At 46.4% G+C, this 18787-nt stretch overlaps 1 protein-coding gene across 4 annotated transcripts in view; it reads right to left on the bottom strand.

Moving 5' to 3' along the window:
- VWCE (von Willebrand factor C and EGF domains) overlaps window positions 1-17341 on the bottom strand; it is a 31581-nt gene extending 14240 nt beyond the window's left edge. Inside the window, exons 1-12 of one of the 4 annotated variants that reach the window (XM_077932637.1) lie at window positions 16966-17340; window positions 15308-15402; window positions 12771-12860; window positions 8686-8814; window positions 8377-8493; window positions 8131-8247; window positions 7319-7447; window positions 6176-6642; window positions 5978-6071; window positions 5125-5207; window positions 4685-4772; window positions 2518-2603 (exon numbers count right to left, since the gene is read on the bottom strand). In XM_077932637.1, coding sequence (XP_077788763.1) covers window positions 2518-2603; window positions 4685-4772; window positions 5125-5207; window positions 5978-6071; window positions 6176-6642; window positions 7319-7447; window positions 8131-8247; window positions 8377-8493; window positions 8686-8814; window positions 12771-12860; window positions 15308-15402; window positions 16966-17075 — 1605 coding nt within the window. In that variant the 5' untranslated portion in view covers window positions 17076-17340. Of the gene's footprint in view, window positions 1-2517; window positions 2604-4684; window positions 4773-5124; window positions 5208-5977; window positions 6072-6175; window positions 6643-7318; window positions 7448-8130; window positions 8248-8376; window positions 8494-8685; window positions 8815-12770; window positions 12861-15307; window positions 15403-16515; window positions 16678-16965 lie in introns of those variants that run through there. The other 3 variants (XM_077932636.1, XM_077932642.1, XM_077932640.1) reach the window with 3 other exon arrangements.
- Window positions 17342-18787: the final 1446 nt, after the last annotated feature.

The following is an 18787-nucleotide window of genomic DNA, read 5'->3' as shown; positions in this document are numbered from 1 at the left end:
GGCACACGGTACTACCTATCGAACTCGGAATACCTTGCCCTGTGCACCTCCTTTTATTCATGCATGGAAAGTGGTATGGAACATAACTGTGACAGAGAAAGGCAATCTAACATACTGCACTGTGAACTCTATACCCCTTTTGATATTTCGCCTTATACACTCCACATACCAAAAAAACCTCAGACCCGATGGTTGTGGTGGATATGTGGAGAATGGGCATACAAGAAACTCCCTTCCAAATGGAGTGGGACTTGTTTCCTGGGATGGGTATTACCACCAATGTGGATTTGCCCACTAGTTCAGCTAAGCGAACACGAAGGAATGCTGATATTTCTCGTATAGCAGGAGGAAGTACCCAAAGTTGGAGCGGTACTAATGATTGGCCACCAGAGCGCATTATAGCCTATTATGATCCTGCCTCCTGGAATCCTGGTGAGCTCATACAAGGGGCACGGGATCCTATTTATAATCTAAACAGAATAATTCGATTACAAGCAGTAGTGGAACTTGTAACCAATGCAACGGCCCAGAGTTTGAGACTTATTGCATAACAGCTGGATGAAAGTAGAGCCGCTATTTTGCAGCTGAAAATGGGAATGGATTATGTACTTGCCAGGCAGGGAGGCCTATGTGGAGTCTTGAACTTGACAGGGAATGCCTGTTGCTTTAACATTTCTGATAATGGTGAGGCAATCCGTGTGTTGGCCACAAAGATGGAGAATATAGCACATGTCCCAGTATAAACATGGGAAGGATGGGATATGGGATGGCTCACCAATTGGTTACTTAATGTCACAGGACTCAAAGGGATACTATTGTCTTGCTTGTTTTTCTTGACGGTAGTAATAATGGTTTTATGTATGATGCCATGTATCATCTCATGTTTTAGACGTACAATTAGCAAGATGATTTCGAATGAAACTCTACCTCATATCATGGCCCTATACAGAGCTTTAACTTAGGAAGATCAAGCTATCAAGGACGCTTTGTAGCCAGGTCCTTGAGCTTGAAAGGGGGGAATGTGGCATCTGAATATAGACTGCATTTTTAATCAAGGCATATATTGGCTTATATTTGATCAGGTTCCTAAATTAAATGGGCTTAGATTTTCAAATGTTTCATGCCAGGCAAGAAGGCCAACTGTTTATAGAGAAAACCTTGGCCATTCTCCTAAGACAAGGGGCCCCCCTTTGATTTATAGCAGAAAACAATTCTCAAAGTCATAAAAGCTGGAATTACAGGTTAAAGAGCAAGGTTACGGAAAATAAAACCATGTGCCTTAAACTTGAGCCAGATCTTCTTTCTAAGGTTAAAAGGCCAAGACCAAATGGAGAAGCATCTAGCTGGCAGAAAGAGAGGCTTTTTGGGAAGTCTTTTTAAAGCATTTTTGGGAAGTCTTTTAAAACTGTTTCTTTCTTAAACTGAGAGAGTTAAAAAGAGCAATAAATGTTGGGAAAGGCAACTGGCTTGGCTGGGGAAGAAGAAGCTTCTTCCTATTTTATTTTGAGGCTGGAAAGGAGGGTGAAAGGGGGGGGTGAACTGAAGAGGTTCCTTTTAAAAGCTGTTTTTTACTGAGTTCCTTCCTTTTTACTTTGAGAAGCTTTATTCTTTTAAAAGGTTACCTATGATAATGTATGAAATATATTGGTTTAAATGTAATTATGCAAAGGATCTAGAAAGAAAGAAATGTTAAATTCTTATTTCATAGAGTCATATTGCTGTAGGAGACCAGGGGGGCAGATGAGCCTAGCTCCCTGCCAGAAATGAGACGCCATCCGAGCAGTTCTGATATATATGGTTGTCAGACATTTGTTTAAAGACCTCCAAAAGGAGATATTTCATTGATGATGCATGAGAATATGAACCCAAGGTCTCTGACATCTGTTCAAGATAAAAATTTAAGATTAACCATTTGTTTTAGAAGGCAACAGGGCAAGGAGGGCAAAGAGGTGAGCTGGTAATTAAGATTCCTTGTTGAGACACATGTAAAGATATATTAATACTTGTTTGTCAATTATAAATGGAAGGAAATATAGCTCTTTGTCTCCCATAAAAGGCAATAGGAAATGAGTGTATTTTTGTGATTGGTCATACCAATCAGCCAATAGGAATTCCAACCAGGCTGGTTGGACAGATGCAGCCAGAGGAGAAGCAAAGGGGGCTGGATTAAGGAAATATAAGTGCTGGCCATAATGGCAGGAGGCCAGGCCAGAGCTTGGTAATCATATACCACTGTGCCTCACATTTATTTGTCTGACAAATAAATTATTATTTTAATTTCTCTGTTGCTGCGTTGAATATTTCATTCCAGCTAAGCGTTAACCACAAGCAGGGTGCTACAGGGGGACGTTTTGTCTTCTTTCTAACAGGTAAGGAGATTTTACAAGGAGTCTGGAGACTGTGTGACCGAGAATCACCAGTACTCCAGAGAACAACAAACACACCTAATAGTGAGTGACATGGCTAGCAAATCCTCTCAGATCAGGAGCATGGAGGGAGGCCTAGGCCAACACCTACCCTGCACACACAGGTGGTACAGTCATCACCATCCAGGCTGAACTCAGCCCCCTCTGGGTATGTCTGGCCGCGGAAATGGCACTCAGCTACGAAGGAAGGCAAGAGTATGTCAGTGATTCTCTGGCAGATCTACTGGAAAAGAGCGTTAGTAAGGTTCCTCTTCGGCTGCAGTGCCCCATTTATGGAATGCTCCCTCTCAGTGAGGCTCTCCTGGTGCCACATGAAATCACTTTTAGGAGCCAGGTAAAAAGGCCTTTCATTCGTTCATCTAGGGCAGGCATAGGCAAACTCCAGATGTTTGGGGACTACAACTCCCATCATCCCTGACCACTGGTCCTGTTAGCTAGGGATGATGAGAGTTGTAGTCCCAAAAACATCTGGAGGGCCGAGTTTGCCTATGCCTGATCTAGGTCCTTTTTATATGTTCAACTTTTATGTTGCTGGTTTTGCTCTGTTAGCTGCTCTTCTACTTTGATGATGGTTGAGCACCATGCTTAGATGTGTTGATGCACTAATTATTATTTCTGCTGAGTTCTGTGAGCAGTCTTGGGAAGTTTTTAAAACAGAAAGGCAGCATAAAAGTGTTTCAGATAGGTAAGTCCTTTGCTGTCCCTCCTGGTCAGTGATCTCGTGGGGTAAGTTTTTGCTTCCTCGGGACGTGTGGTATTGCACAGGGAGAACCACATAGCTGCAGGCTCCCCCATATTAAGAGCCAGTGTGGTGTAGTGGTTAAGAGCGGTAGTCTCGTAATCTGGGGAACCGGGTTCGCGTCTCCGCTCCTCCACATGCAGCTGCTGGGTGACCTTGGGCCAGTCACACTTCTTTGAAGTCTCTCAGCCTCACTGACCTCACAGAGTGTTTGTTGTGGGGGAGGAAGGGAAAGGAGAATGTTAGCAGCTTTGAGACTCCTTAAAGGGAGTGAAAGGCGGGATATCAAATCCAAACTCCTCTTCTTCTTCTTCTTCTTCTTCTTCCTTGCACATAGAAAACTCAATGTCAGGGAGAAAGGCTCTAGCCTAATGCTCTCAAAGCTTGTCGCTTGCAGCTCTGTGAGAGGCAAGCTACAGTTTTCAGGATTCTTTGGGGAAAGCCATGTGCTTTAAATGTGATTTTCATCTCTGTCAATATATTGTGGCAGGGGGCTTGTATTTGCCCTGTTCACAAACTTTGGTTCAATAGAAACTCAAACTTCCGGGTAAAACGATAAGATCATGAGAAAGCATTCCCCCCCCCACCCCGCTAATTGCTACCACTCTCATTAATTGCACTTGTGTTATCTTGCCTGTATCAGGGTTTCAGTAATTGGGGGAAATTCCACAGCTGTGAAGTCACATGTACACCCTGGATTCCCGGTTCTAGAAAACGACAACCTTAAATGACTTCCAGTTGGCTGGGAAGATTCAGGATGGTTACTAAGCAAAAGAGTATAAAGTTGCCCCCTATGCCTTGTAAGTTTTGCCTCACCTTCCTGACTGACACCTATATTTCATCTCTGCATAGGATCATGGATTCATTAGTAATGTATTAGACTAAGTTAGCTAGCTTTATTGTTTTTGTTTTGTGACTTCCCCAATGGGCCTTTATTTCTAACAGTATACTGCTATTTTGATTATTATTACTAAAACCTCTTAATTTCAGTGTGCCTTGGATCTTCACATTTCCTGCTGCGTAATTTGGCTTATTTTGCCTGAGGCCCCCAGAAGCGGAGAATGGTACTTCAACTCTTGCTCATCGGGACATCTTGGAATACAGCCTAAGATCTCCTGGCTCGGGTTGGGTGGTTGGTTTTACCCTTGGATTTTAGTAATGCCCAAACCCCCAGAAAATGCTGGCCTGGCTTTTGGGCAAGACTTTCTTGACAATCCCTGTGAGGGAGCATTCAGCAGCGCAACCCACTCCCTCAGCAGAGTGAAGCGCTGTTCCAAAGATAGCTTTACCCCAGAATAACAACATTTTCCTCAATATGTGTTCCAAGCGCCTTACACATAGGGTGGCCTGTTTGTCTAGGCCAGGCCTTTGGAAGAGTTGGTCTCACACCATTTCTACCACCCTTCGTTTGGCCTAGGAAACCACACCTTTCTCAGTGGAGAGGAGAGTGCCCAGGGTGCCCCTCAGGCCCTGGCCGCTTTGTGAGTGAGCATCAAGTAGGATGTTGCAAGCTATCTACCTGGCTGGCAGGGACAGCAGTCGGTCTGAACAGAACTGGGGCATGGAGTGGGTGCACATTCTGGAGAGATACAGGATACGTTGCCTCCCTGGAATCAAGAAGAGAGCCCTCAGCCAAGGTCACGTGTAAAATCAGTTGCAGATCACATGCCACACACAGGAATCAGGTGGCTATTCCTCCCCTGGAGTAAAATAACTCAGTTGCCCCCTCAGATATCCCTACACAAAGCTTTCTGGGTCACTAGTAAAAAGTTGTCTGCACAACTGAGACATTCGCATATGCCATAGCAAGGGCAAGGACCATTACACGAAGCTCAACACATGAAGGGCGGGTTAGCAATGGCAGCAAGCCAATTGATGAATATGCCCATTTCAAAGCAAGAAGGTGAGCTAACCTGAGGGACACGCACACACCTTCCCTGTGGACTCTGTGATACTCACCAGGCAGACGCAGATTGTGCAGTTCTCCTCAGAAAGAGAAAAGACATCCCCCTCAGCTCTGGCGGTCCCATAATAGAAACAGCCTGCAGGAGACAGGAATGTGAAATTTCTCCTCAGAGGGGAGAAGAGCCTTCTGTGAGTCCCATCTCATCTTGCCACTCCAGATTAGGAAACACTCATTGGCTTACATATGTAACCACTTTTAAAAGGATTTGGCCGAATGACACATAATCTCCAGTATTTCACAGATGAAAGTAAGGATAGGTTTGTACCCCTCCTCTTTTATATTTTTGGGTATAAAAATCCCCATACCAAGGTCATATCCGCACCATGCATTTAAAACACAAGGTTTCCTCCAGAAAAATCCAGGGAGCTGCAATTTACCCCTCACAGAGCTGCAATTTCTAGCACCCTTGTAGTTCCCAGGACTCTTCAGGGGATGTTTTAAATGTATGGTGTGGTTTTAACTCAATGTCCTTGTGTGTGTGTGCATTCACTTTCCACTCAGTCAGTTGACTCTGAAAATCGCTTTGAGCCCCTTTTGTGGGAAAAGCAACAAATAAGTAAGAATAGCTTCTAGAAAACCTGGGGAACGGGGTGAAAAATAAAATCTGGGCTAACAAAACTTTAACACGCCACTCCAAAGAGGCAAAATTCAGACAAAATAAGAGATACTGGTGGTTTAAACCAGTGACGGCTTCCAGAAAACAGGGACTGTCCTTGGTAAACTCAGAGGGTTGAAGCATACGGTGGAATATATAGTGGCAAAGTCCCTAATTTAGGTGTAGGGAAGGCCCATATGCCACAACCAGACCCATCAATGCAGTCTTAATCTTGAGGGCGCTTCTCTCACCTGTGCAGCTAGGACAGCACTCGCCCTCCATTGGAGGAACTGGGTGGGAGCAGGCAACCTCACACATCACTGATCCACACAGCACTTGCCCACTCTACAAAAGGAAAAGACAGTCACTGTAAAGGTGGCTGCACATTTGACACAGGGCTTGGGGGGGCAGGGCGGGAGAAAGCTAGGAACCCAGGACATACCACACACCTCACAGGAGCAGTTCAGGCACCCTGGCTCCACCCAGTGGCTGCCATTCTTATGAAAAGTCCCTCCACGCCAGCAGGCAGAAGGCAGGGCTGTGGAGGAAACCCCTGGAGCAGAAGGACTTGTGGGAAGGAGCGTCGTCATCTCCTCCCGCAGCAGCAATGGCGGCAGTGGGCTCTCCATCCTGGATGGCCTGGTGGTCTTTAGCAAGATGGGTGCGCCAAGGGAGGGACTGGGTGGAGGGAATGAAGGGGTGGGAGAAGCTGCAGGCGGGAGCACAGGGAGAGTGGGAAGGAGGCGGGAAGGAGGCGGGGTCCCGAGTGCCATGTGGGGAGCGGGTGCTCGGGATGGAGCAGAGCCCCTGGGGGGCACGGCAGGAGCCACAGAATCTGGAGATAGGCGCAGGAGAGTTGGCGGGTGCTGGAGAGACTGCAAGATGGGAGACGGGGCCAGGCTGGTCTTCGGAAATCCTGGGTTGCAGGGAAAAGAGGGAGGGAGAAAAGCCAGATAAGTTCAAAAATCCCCAGAAGATGCACGTCAAAAATATAAGGCATTTCCCAGCACACTTAGGAGCTCCCCACCTGAGCCACTCATATATTTATAGCTACTGTGGCAGGTACACACCCACCCTCACATCATTTGGCCACAGAAAAACAGGTACTGTAATAGTAATAGGCAAAGAGAGTTGAAGTCCATTTGAGAGTGAAGCTTTTTAACCACAGAAGAGTCATAAGTTTTGAATGTCCATCTCGGCACTCATGCTTCTGTCGCCTCCCTGACGTACCTCACATGTACTCCTAAGCATTTCCCAAGCAGCTGAATGCATATCCCTCATGGTCTCTTTCTAGACAACCCGTTTATATCACAATAAGTGCACAATTGCTGTTCCTGTGGTGCAAGGAATCATTTCTTTCTTCTAGGTAGCACTTTGGGTGTGCTTATGGGCGGCTATTTTCTCAGCAGTCCAAGGGTAATATTTTCTTTCTGGAAATGAGCAACTCAGTCTCCACTTCACCGCCTGAGCAGTGAGGGCAGTCCACGTTGCAGCTGCTAGTGTCTATTGGACAGTGCCTGTGACATCACTCAACATAAACAACGCAACTCAACCCAGATGACGAAGGATGGAAAGATGGAAATGGTCTTTACCTTCACAGGACACTCTGTCCACACTGAGCCGGTAGCCTGGGCGACAGCTGCATATGAAACTCCCGAGCGTGTTGTGACAGGAGTGCTGGCAGGTTCGCTTCTCACTGAGTCGCCGGCATTCATTCACATCTGCACCAGATGCAGCACTTACTTCAGGGCTGGGTTGGGCTCAAGCTTGTGGCTCTACAAGCATTCCTGTTGCTTAGCCATACAAGGTCAGAAAAGGGATTGCACAGCAAGGGACCTGGTGCATTACCACACGGTCAAAGCTGGGCTCGGACCAGCCTTGAGGGCCCTTTGATGCAAAGTGTATTTGGCCAGAGGATTGCACACACAGGGACGCACGGCCTCCCTCCTCAGCTGATGGTTACTGCTCCCTCCCATCACTCCCATCAAATTATCAATGTGATGACCAGGGAGGGGGCAACTTAGATTCTCATTGGGGCACTGGGAGTGGATGGGCAGATATAAAATAAACTAACAAACTAAATATTTTTCTTAATCTGGAGGCAGCAGGAGGTTTTCTCTGGAAAAAGCCAGGCTGGGTTAGTGTATCTGGCAAAAGGAGGTAACCTACCTCTAGAACACAGAGAGCAGCCTTATATTTAATCAAACCGTTATTCCATCTAGTTCAGTATTGTCTAGACACCAATGGGTTGTGACTCTTCAGGGTTTCAGACAAGGATCTTTCTCAGTCTTATCTGGAGATGCTGGGTACTGAACTGGGATCTTCTGCATGCAAAGCAGATACTCTGCCAGTGAGCTACAGCCCTTCCTCTGCTAGATTATACAACAGAAGTAGGGACACCTACCCACACAGGAGTGCTGGTTGCCATGCAGGTAGAAGCCGGAATGACAGGAACATCGATAGCTGCCCATGCTGTTCTTGCAGTGGTGCTGACAGGGTGTTGCTAGGCACTCATCAGTATCTAGGAGCAAAATGGAGGATGCAAATGCCAATATCGTTTGCCCCACAAAAATAAACCAATCTTTGACATCTTCCCTAAAAATATTCCAGCTCCATCCCTCTCCCCTCCTATATTCCCAATCACACTCACCTTGACAGCTGTGTCTGTCAGCAGAGAGTTGCATTCCTGGGCCACATTCACATACAAAGCCACCTTCTGTGTTCACACAAAGTCCCTCACAGGAGGCACTCAGACACTCATCAATGTCTGCAGGGGGAAACGTTCCCATGTGTCAATGAATGTAAAAGTCAGTTGCAATTCTGTGTGCAGCTTACTGTGGAAGAGCAATGACTGAGTAGCACTAAGAGCCCGCAGTCAGGAAGCTCCTCATCTCCCTGGGAGTAGGGGCTTCAGGCCCTGCTGCTTCCATGTAAGAAAGACACCTCTCTTCCAGCTCACCTGCACAGCGTACACCATTGGCTGTCTCAGTCATGGAAAACCCCAACGGACACACCCGCGCCACCTCCTGACAACCTCCGTGATTGCAAGCAAGGTCACAGCCATACTCTCCACAGGCACCAGGAACATCTGAAAAGACAGAGAGGAGAGATTTTAAGCCGGTGAATGGGACTCCCTCACTGGAAGAGGGTTCGAAAGCAAGAAGGAACCCTGACCATTAGGTAGGGGAGTGGGAGATGCAGGTAGGCAATTTCAGTGTTACATTTAGATAACTGTAGACTCTGGACTTAAACACTTGTTGTGTGCACAACAGATGACAACCTCAAGAAGAAGAAGAAGAGTTTGGCTTTGGTATCCCACTTTATCACTACCCAAAGGAGTCTCAAAGCAGCTAACAGTCTCCTTCCCTTCCTCCCCCACAACAAACACTCTGTGAGGTGAGTGAGGCTGAGAGACTTCAGAGAAGTGGGACTAGCCCAAGGTCGCCCGGCAGCTGCATGTGGAGGAGCGGAGACACGAATGCAGTTCACCAGATTACGAGTCTACTGCTCTTAACCACTACACCACACTGGCTCACAGGCTCAAGGTGTCCCCCTGCTCATTCTGCTAAGTGGGGCCCTGGATATCTGCCCCAAAGTCTATCTGTGAATGAACATCCAACTGACCTCATTGCAGGGATCTCCCTACTGATAGATAACAGGGCTTGTTCTAAGGTGTAAGAGGGCCTTCTTGGCAGGCCACTTCGGATTTACGTCATAGTGGGCAGCAGCAGGCACTTCCCAAAATGTCCTAGAGTGACACTATCTTGGAGGCATTGTAGGAAGTCAAAATGGCGGCTTCACGCTGCCTGGGAAGAGAGACCTAGCAGGCTGGTGTTGGTGCAGCAGTAGGCCTTGTTGGGGCCCTGGGGCCCTAGCAGCTGACCAAGGATGCTGGAGTTGGTGACTAGGAGCAAATTAACCAAAGGCCACACTTTTGCAACAGAAGCAGAGATGAGCACAACCCCAGTTGCATGGGCTTCTGTTTCAGGAAGAGCAGAATGTGAACGAAGAGCATCCTATGACAGAGGCAGGCAAGAAAAAAGGCAGGTGCCATGGCAAGCTTAGGCTGCTGCACATCATAAAGCACATTCAATGCACTTTTCCCCACCCAAAGAATCCTGGGAACGAAGGTTTGTTAAGGCTGCTGAGAACTGTAGCTTTGTGATGGGTAAACTACCCTTCCCAGAATTCTTTGGGAGGATACATGTGCTATGAAAGCATGGTGTATAAGCAGCCTTAGAGAAGACACACATCAATCAAGAAGAACTTTATTGTCTCCTGCCAGAGAAAACAGGATGCCAACAGGAAATTTATGACTTCACCAAGCTACAACTCTTGCCAACTAATGAATAAGCTATATAATCACAGGCAAATAACAGGCAAAGGTGCCCTAAAAGAAGTGGAAGAGGGTAAGCAAGGGAGGACCAGGCAGGGCATCACTGAAGGTACAGTGAGAAGAGCACAAGCCAGATACTTAGACGGGGATGCCTCTTACAGGGAAAGGGTCAAAAAGAAAAGGAAGGAACCTTTTATCATATGTGGTGGACCTGTCCCAAGGTGAAAGACTTCTGGGGAAAGATTTATAATGAATTGAAAAAAATGTCAAAATATACATTTATAAAGAAACCAGAGGCCTTTCTTCTTGGAATAACAGGTTTGGAATTGCCCAAGAAAGATGTTAAATTATTTTTGTATGCCACAACTGCTGCTCGTATTTTGTTAGCTAAAAAGTGGAAAACCCAAGTATTACCAACAACAGAAGAATGGCAGATGAAGATGATGGATTTTTCGGAGCTAGCCAACCTAACCGGAAGAGTTTGTGACCAGAAGGAGGAGGAGTATTAGGAAGAGTGGAATAAATTTAATGAATATCTAGTTAAATTTGTTAAGTTAAATTAACTGAAAATAGCTTGCAGATACTTAATTGGCTTAAGATTTTATTTATGTTAAGTGATGAATTAATATGTTTAATTCCATAAGGTGAAGATTTAAGGATGTTAATGTTTAAGTTAAATTTCATAAGAATTGGGATTTGGAAAATCGTTACAAGGACATGCAATGAAATTCAACCAAGGGGAAGTGAGGAAGTCACTTAACAAAGTTAATAAGTGTAATTTTCAATAAGGCTATGATTTATGTTTGTTTGTCTTGTGTGTTTGTTTGTTTGTTTGCTTGCTTGCTTGCTTGCTTGTTTGTTTGTTTATAATATTGTGAAAACTAATAAAATTTTTGAGAAGAAAAAAAATACAGGGAAAGGGTCAAAGGCCCTTGCCATGGTTCAGAAAACCCACAATGGCTGTCCAAATTGCTGGAGATGGATTGCTTACCCCAGTATGAGCAAGGAGGCAGCACAGTTGATAAGTTTGTTGTTATTGGGTGTGGGGGGTAGAATAAAGCACTGCTTGACCAATAAACCACTGCCTTCTACTACAGCATTCAAAAAACATAAGAACATCATAAACTTTGCATGGCCATTGTTGCAAAACCTATGATTACATAAACTGAAAATCATCCAGAATGTTACAACATGTTTACAAAAGCCTTGTTCTGATTAAGTGTTGCTCTTAATACAGTGGTGCCCCGCAAGACGAATGCCTCGCAAGACGAAAAACTCGCTAGACGAAAGGGTTTTCCGTTTTTTGAGTCGTTCCACAAGACGAATTTCCCTATGGGCTTGCTTCGCCGCTAAGCCGCTAAGCCGCTAATAGCCGTGCTTCGCAAGACGAAAAAACCGCAAGACGAAGAGACTCGCGGAACGGATTAATTTCGTCTTGCGAGGCACCACTGTATAGGTAATAACAACATGAACTGATTTCCCTTAAAAGCAACCAACTCTCAGATACATTTGAAGGATATTTCACTAAGCCTTCGCAGCAAAAGTCTTGCTTTATATGCCCAGAAAGGAAGGGCATTTTAGCAATTTGCTCGGTCCACTAAAATGTTTAAAGGCTGGATCTGGGCAAAGGAGAGGCAGAGCTTCTGCTGGTGTAGACTCATTGGGCTAAATAGAGCGAGGGCTGCTAGCCTTCTTTGGTCTGTGGGCTCATTTGCAATCCAGAGAAACTGCCATGGGCACCACACACACACACCACAACCATAATCACGCACACATTCACTTTCCTTGCTTTCCCCCCTCAAATCAGACTGAGGGGCAATGATCTTTTTGGAAGGTAAAGTTGGACAGGCAAGATTTTATTTTAATTTTTCCCAAGCCCAATGGGGGCAGGCACGAAATCCTTCCCTTCACAGATGTGACTCTTCAGCATGCCCCCCCTCATTCCAATTAGGCTTCTAATTAGCTGTGGGATAACTCATCTCATAACCAAAGTCTAATTAATGCATGAAGGTGTTAACACCATAGAGTAAGCTGTCCTGCCAGGTTTAGCTATGTCACTTCCCTTATCTTGGGAGGAAATAGGTAATCAAGCCTAATGTTCCCATCCAGTCCACCTGAGAAGCTCAACATGTGAAGAGGCATGAGCTGCTTGCTCCAGCTCAGCCACACGGTTCTCATTAGGCACTCTTGAGTTCCTATACCAATAATTTAGGGACTTTCGCCACTTTATGTAACTATGCTAAGTTTTACTACCTGTGCAACTTTTTTCTGAATGCTTTATGGAAAAGCACATGAATCTAACCTTGGAAGAGTTTGAAAGTAAAACCGTGTTTAACTTACAAAAGTTAGGAGAAATCAGCATCAAAGTGCTGATGAATTTTCATTGGAACTTCTAATGAAATTCCAGTGTTGTTGTTCTTATTTTTACTATGTATTTTGTGGGTTTTACATTGTAATTTTATGTTGTGAATCGCCCTGAGATCTGTGGATGAAGGGCAGTATATAAATTTAATAAATAATAATAATAATAAAACTTCTTTTTAAAAAATTAATCGCAAGCTGATGTGGAAATAAGGAGAAATGAAGATGGGAAGAATGAGAAACTGAGAGAAACCAAAACTGACAGATTTGCACATTCCCAGCCAGCCCTCACAGGAGTCCACATAGCAAACTGAATAACTGGCATCATCCCACAAAGTTCTCCTTACCTTGGCATGTAATGCCCTGCCCTCCATCCCTGCAGGAACAGACATTGGGAGCGATGCAGAAGCCGCTTCCACAGCCAAAGGAACAAAGCGCTGCAAGAAGGTCCAAGAAAGCACCAGTTAACAAAGACAAAAAATTAGGATCTTAATCCCACCACCACTCTACCCCACCACAGTGCAGCAGAAGAAAACCACTCTCATGCCAAGCAGGAAGGAGCCCAGTTAAGAGAGCTAGCAATAGATCAGAGCAGAATTACAGGTAAGGAAAGGGATTTTTTGGAAGAACTTTAAAGATAAATGAATGAGTTAGATGGGGAGGAGGCACTAAGATGCTTTCAGGCCATCGCTATTTTGGGGTGGAAAATGTGGGATAACGCTTGGAGGCAACATCATCTAGCCACCCTCCAAAGAAATAATAATTAATTCTCATTAAGCAGCCAGCACATTCTATTCTCCCTGCAAACAAATCACGATGAATGCTCCATCAACAGTGTGAAAGCACCCTCATTTGATCATTTAAAAAAACCCACAATCTAATCAGTAGGTACTACAAATGTTTGCTGCCAAGAAATGGATGTTAATGACGCTCCCTGTATCTAGAAGAAATAAAATCCCGTGTATATTTATGCAAAAAGAATTCCCACTGTATGCAATGGTATGGAAGTGAGGACAGGATTGAAGCATTCACTGCCCTTTTTAAAAATAAAACATCATCTTCTTTTTATTCCATAGGCACTTCCACCCTACCGCCATTTGCCAGTTTTAAACTAATGCAAGTATCCTAGCTCCTTGCTTGCCACCTGTGGTTTTGCGAGCATACCGAAAATGCTCAGGTAGAGCCCACTGATTCCTTACAGAACTACAACTCCCAGCCCATTCAGGAGTTGCCCAGTCTAGCTGCCTGTATTCATTGTTGCATGAAAATCCCAGCTGCCATTTGGGTGACTTCTATCAAACACCACTCCATCCCCTCACCCTGCGACAAAAAAATGATCTCTTTTCCTTCCATGCTGTCTGCATGGGCATTGTGACATCAGCCTTGCTGCCTGCTCTGCAGGAGGTAAGAGAAGCCCCCACCCCCTCCTTTTAGGGCTGGACTTGGCAGCACTTGCCAACAGTGACATCTAACAAAAACAGTTAGTGAGTAGCATGTTCTCATCTCCAATTGCCAGATGCCAGAAATGAACGAGAGCAGCTGGTAGTAACCCGCTAAGGACCCAGCAGCTGGACCTTACGTGTCGTCATGCGAGCAAATAAGCAGCTAAGCCAGGGAGCACCACTGCTATGAGCACATTCAGCAGGACGCCACATTGGCACAGCACATGGGGCCAGCGCTGCTAGACTAGGGAAATCAACCTTTGCAAAATGGGGTGCTGTAGCAGCATGTACACTAGAAATGTCTACTGTGTCGAGGTGCGCAGCACTGTGCATGATGCTACGTGACCCACTTGCGTACCACCCTGAAAGCTTTTTGACCGTTGCAGCACATCTATATTGGTTTTATGCAACACCTTAACAGTGGTGGCCTCCCCTAAACAATCCTAGGAAGGCTATAACTTGGGTATAAGAGCATCTGCTTGGCCTGCAGAATGCCCCAGTTTCAATTCTTGGCATCTCCAGCTAGTTAGGGCTGGAGAGACTCCTGTCTGAAATCTTGGTGGGCCATTGCCTGCTAGTGCAGGTGTTTGGTATCAAGTGGCTTCCTATGTTCCTAGTTTGCTGAAGTGCTGGAAATTATGACTGAGCTGCCTTATCCCCCTACAGCCCACCTCAGTTCACAAAATTGCATGAGCAAATGGACTGCTGAAACTAATTAAAAAGCTGTATACCTAGTATCTGACACTAAACTGACAACCTAAGAAGAGCCCTGCTGGTTCAGGGCCCATCTAGTCAGGCATGCTGTCCTCACAGTGGTCAACCAAGGTATTTGTGGGAAGCCCACAAAGAGAACCTGAGTGCAATGGTACTCTTTCCACTTGTGATTCCCAGCAACTGGTACTCGGAAGCGTACTGCCTCCAAAAGAGCATAGCCATGCTTCCAGAACATAGCCATCGAAGCTAGTAAGCCTTATCCTCCATGAATTTGTCTAATTCCTTTCTAAACACCACCAAGGGCACACTCCTATTTGTGCCACAATTTCTACGCAAGGAGTCAAAAGTATTCTTTTTTTTGTCCGGCCACTTTCCTCGGAAACCCCCCCCCACACACACACACTGTTTACTGCTGCATTGGAACAAATGTCAATCAGATTTCCCATGGATTCAGCTGTAAACAGTAGGTTTTTCCAGGGAAACAGCGGGATGGGGGGCACTTTCAGACCTGTGCCTAGAAATTGTGGCACAAACAGGAGTATGGATGAGCCCTAATTTGGTGGCCATCATCACATTTTGTGGGAGCAAATTCCATTGTTTAATTGTACACTGTGTGAAGAAGCAATTTGTCTTGCCTTGAATCTTCCAATATTCAGATTCTTCAGTTCACTAATGAGATTTAGCAACAATACAGAGTTGATGTCTTCCAAAGAACTCCAGGTACTTACGCATGGTGCACTGTCCGCTGCCTGGAGATGGTATCCACCCAGGGCAGCATCCGCTTCCAAAACCAGAGAGGCAAACATGTGGTCCGATGCGACGTCTAGGAATAGGAAAGAGACGGTCTGAGACATTTCCAGGAGTGAAAAGTAACTTTCCAAGCTGCACTGTTTTGAGGACTGAGAAACATGCCTCCTGCTTATGGAGGGCTAAGATTAGCAGTATGCTCAGGCTGCCAGTGGTCACATCCCAGAATCCTGGGAACTGTAGTTTTACCCCTCACAGAGCTACAGTTCCCAGGAGCCTTAGCAACAAAGGTAGTTGTTTTTTTGAGGGAAGCAATGTGCTTTAAATATGTGGTGATCAAAGGATTCCAGGCACTGTTGTGTTGTAGTTTACCCCTCACAGAGTTACAATACCCAGCAATGCTTAACAAACCACAGTGTCCAAAATAAGTACATGGGAAGAAAAGGAGTAGATGGAACAGTGGCACATAGGTCTCAGCCACACGTCCTTTTGCGCAGGTCCACACTTTAAAGCTCTGTTTCTGAGCGGTTTTCTTTTGTCCGTGGAAGAACCAAATTGCCATTTGCTTAGATTCAGTTCTAAAATGTGGGCTTTCCCAGGGAAAGTGCCTGGACAAAAACATGAACATCACTCAGACTTGTACCTAGACACGAAAGGAAGCCTGAATGAACCCATAGAGAGAAAGCTGTGCCCAGGATATGTGGAAACACAGGTACAGAAACCACTCTGAACGTAATGATAAACATATACACTATACAGTGGTAGCACATTCAAAGCACTTCCTCCCCTCTCAAAGAATTCTGGGCACTGTAGTTTGGGGGGTGCTGGACATAGTATCTCTGTGGAGGGTAAATTACAGTGCCCATAATTCTTTGAGGGAAAGAATGTGCTTCAAATGTGCTTTAAAGGAACAGTGTGTATACAGCCTTCTGGGCTAAGACACACATTCACTCTGCAAATGGTTGGGTACTTTCCACCCCCAGCACCTTTCTCTCATCTGTACTGATGCAGGTTGTCTCTCTAAATTGTTCCCCACAAGTACACATTCCAGTTTTGCCTGCCACTCCGGGTTTCCCAGGCATGCAAAGCTGCAACTGCTGAGAGGTGGTCAGTCAGTGATGGTGCACAGAATATATACCAGCCCACATTTGAAAGAAAAAGAAAAGACAAACTAGGACTTTGGGTGCACCGTTGCCCTATCCATGCAGTCCCTCAGTCAGTCAGTCAGTCGACCTTTCATCCCAACTTCATTGGTTGTGCAAGCTGAACTTTGTTCAGAAGTAAATTCGTGGAATTATGCTTCTATTCAGGCACATCATGAATTTTATAGATGATGGGGGCAAAAGTATGAGGGGGGCAGATCAACTGCACTGCAGCCTTCAGAAGAGAAAATAGGTAAGAAAGAGATGATGGGCACCTTGAGGGAAGCAAAATACTCCTTCAGGCAGGAATCGCTCTCTCTCTCTACACATGATACAAACAAACAACCCCCTCTTGGGCCCAGATCAGGGGGGGTCTCCAGGTCCCGCAGCCAAGCTCCAGGAGGTAGCTGTGTGTGTTTTGGTGTGCGTATGTGTGGGGGGGGGGAGGTCTGGGACTTGGCTGCCCCTGTACAGAGATGGGTATGGGGGGTGGGTACCTCTCCACGGCGAAGTTGGCAAGTTTCCTCCTTCCTGTGTAGACTCTCCCCTGGGCCCCTTGAAGGAACACAGAGACACAGGCAGCCTGGAAGAGCAGCTCCGCGAACATGACAGGCGTCTCTCTCCCAGTTCCTCAGAGATGCTCCCTTCAAGAGAGCTCTTTCCTTTTCCCCCCACAGGCCCCTCTCTACTACAGCATGGCAACTGCCTGGACTCTCCTCCCCAACCAAGGATGAGGCTGGGGGCTCCTTCTGGGCAGAGGGAGGGGAGCTGGGATCAATGATCTCAGGCTGGGGGCAGCATTGGGAGCAGACTCCTCCTCCCCACAGCCAGGCTCAGATTGCTCAGCTCTCCCCCCCACCCCCCAGCCCATGTCTACAGACTGGAAAAAAAACTCTGTGCGCTCTGTGTGTGTGTGTATGCGTGCCTCCCCCCTCCTCTCAGGGGCAGGGGCACCTCGAGAGGAGATGAGGAGGGAGGATCCAGCATTCCTAAAACAGCAGCTCTGTTGTTGGACTGGGAAGAGGCTTACCTCCCCCCCTCTCACCACCACCATCACCCCCCTTGTGGGAGTCTCCTTTTCCACATCTGGCAAGGCTCAAGAATCGCCCACCCCTCCCCTCTCTCTCTGGGCTGCTTTCCCAACTGCACCAAAGAGGAGCTGAAGGAGATAAAGTGTTCCAAGCCAGATCCAAAGGCGGGCTGGGGATTTGGGGAGGGGGCAAGACAACGCCAGGCATGTGTGTCAAATGGTGAATGTCGGAGAGGTGCCACTTGTGATAAATTGGGGGGGAGGGAGGGAAGGGGAGCTGTCCCAGAAAGGAGGCGCTGCAAAGCAAAAGCAAAATAATAATACAGGGCAAAAGGCCTTAGGTTCCCGTCACTTTGCATTTTCACTTGTGTCCTAAAACAAAACAGGTGTCTCAGAATTTGACCAAAATGTTACTATGTGCCATGTGCCCCCCCCCCACTTTGAGATTAGCTAGCAACACAAGTACATACCTGTGCACGCACGCACACTTACACAACCCCCGCCCGTCTTCTCATCTAGGCTAAATGGTGTAACTATCATTCACAATTTTGGAGTAGAGCTGATCAAAGCTGTTAAGATGGGACACATCACAGATGATACATCTCAAAGCTATTATTGTGCTAACAGTAGTGGGCTTCCCTCAGCAGAGGGAACTGTCCAAAATTAGGCAGCTTCTCACCAAGTGGTGGAAATAAACAAGGGAGGGACTTGAGTCAACCCACATTCCAAATGCATAGAGCAGCGATCACTTAATGTGGCAGGGGAGCTGGTCACAATATGGGTGTTTTTCATGGTGTTGACTCAGTAATTGCACAGCTGCTACACAGAATCCAGACTTGTTGAACTATCACATTTCCCCAAGCATTCTAATAACATCGTAGGGCAAGCATGATTTTCCTCCCTGCTGGCAGCTCACCTTTGATTTGCAAATGCCACATGTTGCGTGATTGAACAAGTGTCCCTGGTAACCCCGTGGCACTGTGGGTAATGAGCAACTCCATTTCCATCCATCATGGCCACGCAATTTTGTGGACTTGCAAACTTTCTATTTTTATGTTTCCTACATAGGCTTTGTGGGACGCGGGTGGCGCTGTGGGTTAAAGCCTCAGCGTCTAGGACTTGCCAATCGCATGGTCGGCGGTTCGAATCCCCGCGGTGGGGTGCACTCCCATTGTTCGGGCCCAGCACCTGCCAACCTAGCAGTTCGAAAACACCTCCGGGTGCAAGTAGATCAATAAGGGACCGCTTACCAGCGGGAAGGTAAACGGCGTTCTGTGTGCTGCGCTGGC

This window comes from Podarcis muralis, chromosome 1 (assembly GCF_964188315.1).
Source record: "Podarcis muralis chromosome 1, rPodMur119.hap1.1, whole genome shotgun sequence".
Lineage (NCBI taxonomy): Eukaryota > Metazoa > Chordata > Lepidosauria > Squamata > Lacertidae > Podarcis > Podarcis muralis.
The sequence above is the reverse complement of the archived record's forward strand: the minus strand, read 5'-3'. Positions and strand labels throughout refer to the sequence as shown.